Source organism: Bufo gargarizans, chromosome 3 (assembly GCF_014858855.1).
Source record: "Bufo gargarizans isolate SCDJY-AF-19 chromosome 3, ASM1485885v1, whole genome shotgun sequence".
NCBI classification, from domain to species: Eukaryota; Metazoa; Chordata; class Amphibia; order Anura; family Bufonidae; genus Bufo; species Bufo gargarizans.
Genome location: NC_058082.1, coordinates 96,066,659 through 96,074,534, shown reverse-complemented (window position 1 = coordinate 96,074,534; position 7,876 = coordinate 96,066,659). Strand labels below are relative to the sequence as shown.

The following is a 7,876-nucleotide window of genomic DNA, read 5'->3' as shown; positions in this document are numbered from 1 at the left end:
CAGCAGGTCATTTAATGACAGCAATGAAATGCAGTGGAAAGTTTTTTTGGGGATTAAGTTCATTTTCATGGCAAAGAAGGACTATGCAATTCATCTGATCACTCTTCATAACATTCTGGAGTATATGCAAATTGCTATTATAAAAACTTTAGCAGCAACTTTTCCAATTTCCAATATTTATGTAATTCTCAAAACTTTTGGCCACTACTGTACACCTACCTCCTGGAGAGTGTTCTTGATCTGGCCAACTGTTGTGATGGGTGTTTTTTCCACCAGGGAAAGAATTCTTCGGTCATCCACTGTGGTTTTCCGTGGTCTGCCGGGTCTTTTGGTGTTGCTGAGCTCACCGATGCGTTCCTTCTTTTTAAGAATGTTTCAAACAGTTGTTTTGGCCACGCCTAATGTTTTTGCTATCTCTCTGATGGGTTTGTTTTGTTTTTTCAGCCTAATGATGGCTTGCTTCACTGATAGTGACAGCTCTTTGGATCTCACCTTGCGAGTTGACAGCAACAGATTCCAAATGCAAATAGCACACTTGAAATTAACTCTGGACCTTTTATCTGCTCATTGTAATTGTGATAATGAGGGAATAACACACACCTGGCCATGGAACAGCAGAGAAGCCAATTGTCCCATTACTTTTTGTCCCTTAACACGTGGGGGGCACATATGCAAACTGCTGTAATTCCTACACTGTTCACCTGATTTGGATGTAAATACCCTCAAATTAAAGCTGACAGTCTGCAGTTAAAGCACATCTTGTTCGTTTTATTTCAAATCCATTGTGGTGGTGAATAGAGCCAAAAATGTTAGAATTGTGTCGGTGTCCCGATATTTATGGACCTGACTGTATACATTTTATATATAGATTTTTTTCACATTTTTTTCTATTTTCTTAATTTAAATTTTCATCTATTTTAGTCGATCTACTATAACATTATCTTTTAATTTTTTATCATTCTCCTACCAAGTTGTCTGAATTAGAACTATAATAAATTATTAACAGTATCACTTACATTGTGGTTAATACATAAAACCATACATACATATTTTGAGTGCTTTCCAGATCCAAAATTTACCATAACCTATTTTCTCTTGAGACACTAGGGTGAGTCTCCAGGTAGAGCACCCAGCCATAGGTTTTTTAGTTTAGTGCAGCCACTGACACAGTTTTATTTGAAAAATTTATATTTTTATTTATTTTTTAAAACTTTTTTTAGCCCCTCTAGGAGGCTACAATATGCATTAGTCAGATGTATTTTTGCCTATACTGTAGTTCCATAGAATGCAGGCCTCCAAAGGAACATGAAGGCCTCCAAAGGATGGGGAACGGTCCTAATCCGGAAGCGCTCCCTTCTAGTTTTTTTTTTGCCACTTGGATACCGTGGTCACGCTTGACCACGGCATCTAAAGGGATATTTACCTGCGATCAGCATTATTGCTGGTACCAGACATGAGCTCCAGGCCTCTGTTGTTTGAAAAAGCATAAATATGCCAGCTATGGCACCCACTGCGCTCGCGGGCAGGCCCCATATTTATCATAGCAGTGTCAATACGATAGTTATCTAAGCAATTACTGTGTGTGTACTAGTAATCTACTCATGTAGGATTTCACGGCTTCTTTTACTTCTTTGTTCCGTAAGCAATAAATAATTGGGTTCATCATAGGAATTATCATTGTATAGAATACAGATACTATTTTGTCTTGTGTAACAGAATAGCTGGAAGGGGGACGGAGGTACATGAAGAAAACTGTAACATAAAATAGAGCAACACAAAGCAGATGAGAGGAACATGTGGAAAACGCTTTGTGTCTCCCTTCTGATGAGTGAATTGTCAATATGGTGAAAAAGATATATACATATGAAGCTACGATGACGATTACTGAAAAAAGGCCAAGCAAAAAGACTACACTAAATATAATCATCTTGCTCATATATGTATCTGCACAAGAGAGCTCCATTAGTGGAGGAATGTCACAATAGAAATGGTTAATTACATTAGGACCACAAAACGGTAATACGAATGTGCACGATGTATGGATCCCCGCAGTAAATAAACCTCCAATATAGACAATAACTGTAAGAATCACACATTTCCTTTTGTTCATTATTAGTACATACAGAAGAGGGTGACATATTGCAACATAGCGATCATAGGCCATGGTAGACAAAATGTAGCATTCAGTACTGGCAAAAACGGCAAAGAAATATAACTGAAGTAGACAACCAATAAATGAGATCAATTTCCTTTCCAGGAAGAAATCGAATAGCATTTTAGGAGAAATTACTGTAGAATAGCACAGATCTGAAAAGGACAGATTGCTGAGAAAATAATACATTGGACTGTGAAGGTCGTTAATAACGAGGATTGTTATCATGATGCTTGTATTGCTAATAACACTTATAAGGTAAATCAATAGAAACAAAGTAAATAGGATATGTTGCAAATGTGGATCACTGGTAATTCCCATTATTACAAACTCTTTTACAAAAGACTTGTTAGCTACAGTCATGGATTGGATAGATTCTGCCACACCTACAAAGAAGGACATAGTAAGGTGGTGAAAATAAGAATTATTACAGTGATTGAAGAGGCATACAGTAGTAAGTCATAGCAAACTGGTAAAATATGTCATAACTGATATCACACGTAAGGCTACTTTCACACTCGCGTTTTGGCTTTCCGATTGTGAGATCCGTCATGGGCTCTCACAAGTGGTCCAAAACGGATCAGTTGCCCTAATGCATTCTGAATGGAAAAGGATCCGCTCAGAATGCATCAGTTTGCCTCCGATCAGTCTCTATTCCGCTCTGGAGGCGGACACCAAAACGCTGCCTGCAGCCATCTTGGCTATGTTACAGATAATACAAACGGATCTGTTAATGACGAATGCATGCGGTTGTATTATTGTAACAAGTCAGTTTTTGCATACCCATGATGGATCCACCGAAAACGCGAGTGTAAAAGTAGCCTAAAAATGAAGAGGAGTCTCATTAAGTCTTCTACGTTCCTCTTTTGATCTCCATGTGCTGCCTTAACAGTTGATTTATGATTAGCAATATATCGTTAGGAACGGAATCCCTAGAGCTTTTATTTTTTTAAGACAAGTCTCTGTTGTGTTCATTATGGAGCTATTATTGCCTGTTAAGGGAAATAATAAGTCATTTTGTTTGTTCTTTTGATACCTGGCTTATGAAATATACATTCAAATTAGGTTAATAGCATGAGTAGAAAGAATAAACATTGAAGATCACCAGATACTGTAGGCAACTTTTCTCTAATAAAAGTACCAGCAGTGTCCACCAATATATGTTAACAGCATTCCATGGCATGCTTGAGTTGACCCAGATCATCAAAGGAGAGGAAATATCTACGCAGTACCTTAGCTGTTGAAACATCTATTTTAGGGGCATAATCCAAACCACTGGAATAAGATTCGTCAATGGAGTATTTCCGTTTGACCGAACCTGGTAAACGGCTACATTTATCTAGCCGCTTCCATTCCTTACTAATCAGCGCTTCTACATTTTTATGATAAAAATAATATTCTTTTTCTCCCCTCTAAACTTTCAAACATAACATCCAGGACTGATTGAACCTCCTGAGGGCATTCAATGATCATGATTGCCCTAATAGCTTTTAATAGTTGATCCACATCCTGAATTGGAAAAGAAAATGGCTTGCCAGCCTTTTCTCCATCAGAAGAGGAGTCTGAATCAACTTCTCCACTTTCTGGCTCCTCCTCAGAACTAGAAATATCCAAATAATATAGTGCAGAGGAAGACTTATCCCAGGAGTCCCTATGTCTGGAATAATGATGCTCTTTCTTGGATTTTGGGGCACTAATGACCTCTTCCCTAATTATCTTCTTCATACATTTTATCATAGAAGGGGATTCCTCTGCAATGGTATTCTCAATACATGAACGACATGGCAGCTTAACATATGATGGGGCAAGCTTGACTTTACACAACCCACATTCTTTATGCTGAGTCTTAGCTGCAGAATATTTTGGCTTATCATGAAATATAAATATGGAAGGATAAGCCCCAAAAAATCTGCCGGGGTAGCCGAGTCCCTCTGAGCCTCGCCAGAACTCTCCATGATGCATTCAGATGGCCTGCTTGCCTTGGATCTGGAGCTGCCCGACAAGGATCCTCAGGCTAGCTGAATGGACTCTTTAAATCTCTTGATGTCCACACTTCTGCACTTCCGTGTTCTCTTCCCGCAATACTCATTACGTCACATCCCAAAGTCACTTCCAGTTGCATTAACTGCCTGCCCCTTGCTTAGATGAGACAGTCGTGTTGTACCGGTCTCGCAAGATCATGGCATCGGTGGAGATCACCTGCCAAAGGAGGGGAAGAAAGGACCTGCCGAGGGAGACAGACCGGGGGTTCAGCCACCATAGCAGGTCCTGGCGGACATGAGGAAAAAGATTAATTGGAGAATCGAGATAGGGCAAAGCTCTGTTCCACCTGGTGAGAATTCAGAGCTGAAGAGATCGGGTGTGGAATTGGTCATAGGGGATTGCCTTGAAGGTGGCAACCATCCGCCCAAGGATGCGCATACACACCCGGATGGACAGAGGAGACAGCTTGCGAAGGTGAGCCACCCCTGACTGGAGAGCCGCAATCTTGCCACAAAGACAGATTTGGACAAAGAGTCTATCTTCTTGTCCAACGGGTCAGAAAGGGAAGCTGCATTGGACAAGGTTAGGGTGGTGGCCTTAGCAAGACAGGCCACCTGCAGATCTACCTTAGGAGGTACAGACCACTTATAAATGGACTCCTCGGGAAAAGGGAAGAGAACTTCTGAACCCTCAGAGGGCTGAAGTTGTCTATCCAGGAGATGCCACTGGTTAGCTAGGAGTGCATCAAGATCAGCATGGTTGGGGAAAACCAACGCTGGGCGCCTAGAACGGCGGAAGGATACTGTGTCCTGAGCCGCAAAGGAGGGATCCTTCTGAACGTGGAGAGTGTCCACAACTGATTTGATAAGGTCCTGCATGGCCACAGATAGGGCCGTGCTCTTCTCAGATCCAGTGTTCCCCGAGGCGGTGGAAAGTTCTAAAGGAGAGGAGTCATCGCCAGCCACAGACTTGTCCTAAGGGCAACCCTAGGACACAGAGGAGGAGTGCCACCTGGTTGAGACAACCAGAGGTCCCTTGCGGGAACATGAACGTACCCATGACTGTGATTGGCCAACTGCAGCATGTGACCCAGTCTCTATTTAAGCTGGAGTCAGGTGGCACCACCCGTCACTCTGCTTGGATTGGTGTAGGGAGAGGCTGCAGCTGCTGTGAGGGAAAGATCAGGGAGAAATCTTATCAAGAACTGGTTTATGTACTCAGCGATCTTTAGAAAAAGTGTTTTGTGGGTGCAGTGCACAATTTTTTTAAGCCTGCCCTGAGCCAGCTACTGCTGAAAACGAAAAAAAATGTCTTCAGTTAGTCAATATCAATACATGATCGGCAGCCATTTTATGCAACGATAGTGCACCAGCATAGGCTATCTTCAAGTCCAGAAATACAGCTTTGGCATAATGGGGGGGAATGGGGGGGGGGGAATACTCTAATATACTGCACATCTGGGATTGGACATGCATAAGTCACTGTCACATTTAGGACAGAAATACAGTTGTTGGGTTACTGGGGTGAAAAAACCCTCTGATATACTGCATATCTCTGATTACACGTGCCTAAGTCACTGTCACATTTAGGACAAAAATACAGCTTTTTGGTTAGGGTGAAAAAAAGCCTCTAATACAGGGAGTGCAGAATTATTAGGCAAATGAGTATTTTGACCACATCATCCTCTTTATGCATGTTGTCTTACTCCAAGCTGTATAGGCTCGAAAGCCTCCTACCAATTAAGCATATTAGGTGATGTGCATCTCTGTAATGAGAAGGGGTGTGGTCTAATGACATCAACACCCTATATCAGGTGTGCATAATTATTAGGCAACTTCCTTTCCTTTGGCAAAATGGGTCAAAAGAAGGACTTGACAGGCTTAGAAAAGTCAAAAATAGTGAGATATCTTGCAGAGGGATGAAGCACTCTTAAAATTGCAAAGCTTCTGAAGCGTGATCATCGAACAATCAAGCGTTTAATTCAAAATAGTCAACAGGGTCGCAAGAAGCGTGTGGAAAAACCAAGGTGCAAAATAACTGCCCATGAACTGAGAAAAGTCAAGCGTGCAGCTGCCAAGATGCCACTTGCCACCAGTTTGGCCATATTTCAGAGCTGCAACATCACTGGAGTGCCCAAAAGCACAAGGTGTGCAATACTCAGAGACATGGCCAAGGTAAGAAAGGCTGAAAGACGACCACCACTGACCAAGACACACAAGCTGAAACGTCAAGACTGGGCCAAGAAATATCTCAAGACTGATTTTTCTAAGGTTTTATGGACTGATGAAATGAGAGTGAGTCTTGATGGGCCAGATGGATAGGCCCGTTGCTGGATTGGTAAAGGGCAGAGAGCTCCAGTCCGACTCAGACGCCAGCAAAGTGGAGGTGGAGTACTGGTTTGGGCTGGTATCATCAAAGATGAGCTTGTGGGGCCTTTTCGGGTTGAGGATGGAGTCAAGCTCAACTCCCAGTCCTACTGCCAGTTTCTAGAAGCCACCTTCTTCAAGCAGTGGTACAGGAAGAAGTCTGCATCCTTCAAGAAAAACATGATTTTCATGCAGGACAATGCTCCATCACACGCGTCCAAGTACTCCACAGCGTGGCTGGCAAGAAAGGGTATAAAAGAAGAAAATCTAATGACATGGCCTCCTTGTTCACCTGATCTGAACCCCATTGAGAACCTGTGGTCCATCATCAAATGTGAGATTTACAAAGAGGGAAAACAGTACACCTCTCTGAACAGTGTCTGGGAGGCTGTGGTTGCTGCTGCATGCAATGTTGATGGTGAACAGATCAAAACACTGACAGAATCCATGGATGGCAGGCTTTTGAGTGTCCTTGCAAAGAAAGGTGGCTATATTGGTCACTGATTTGTTTTTGTTTTGTTTTTGAATGTCAGAAATGTATATTTGTGAATGTTGAGATTTTATATTGGTTTCACTGGTAAAAATAAATAATTGAAATGGGTATATATTTGTTTTTTGTTAAGTTGCCTAATAATTATGCACAGTAATAGTCACCTGCACACACAGATATCCCCCTAAAATAGCTAAAACTAAAAACTACTTCCAAAAAAATTCAGCTTTGATATTAATGAGTTTTTTGGGTTCATTGAGAACATGGTTGTTGTTCAATAATAAAATTAATCCTCAAAAATACAACTTGCCTAATAATTCTGCACTCCCTGTATAATGCACATCTGTGATTACACATGCATAAGTCACTGTCACATTTAGGCCATAAATACGGCTTTGGCATACTGGGGTGAAAAAAGCCTCTAATATACTGCACATCTGTGATTACACATGCATAAGTCACTGTCACATTTAGGACAGAAATACAGCTTTTTGGTTACTGGGGTGAAAAAACCCTCGGATATACTGCACATATGTGATTACACATGCCTAAGTCACTGTCACATTTAGGACAGAAATACAGCTTTTTGGTTAGGGTAAAAAAAGCCTCTAATAAACTGCACATCTGGGATTACACGTGCATAAGTCACTGTCACATTTAGGCCATAAATACAGCTTTGGCATACCGGGGTGAAAAAAGCCTCTAATATACTGCACATCTGTGATTACACATGCATAAGTCACTGTCACATTTAGGACAGAAGTACAGCTTTTTGGTTACTGGGGTGAAAAAATCCTCTAATATACTGCACATCTGTGATTACACGTGCATAAGTCACCGTCACATTTAGGACAGAAATACAGATTTTGGGTACTGGGGTGACAC

General features: G+C 41.5%; 1 protein-coding gene across 1 annotated transcript; it reads right to left on the bottom strand.

Moving 5' to 3' along the window:
* Positions 1-1,573: 1,573 nt before the first annotated feature.
* LOC122931404 (olfactory receptor 1019-like) lies at positions 1,574-2,515 on the bottom strand. The gene has a single exon (XM_044285479.1). It carries the CDS (start codon positions 2,513-2,515, stop codon positions 1,574-1,576), a length of 942 nt encoding a protein of 313 aa, XP_044141414.1.
* Between the last annotated feature and the right edge of the window lie 5,361 nt (positions 2,516-7,876).

Bases quoted from the DNA above. Each gene is read 5' to 3' on its own strand.
- LOC122931404 (XM_044285479.1), bottom strand. From the start codon at position 2,515: ATGACTGTAGCTAACAAGTCTTTTGTAAAAGAGTTTGTAATAATGGGA.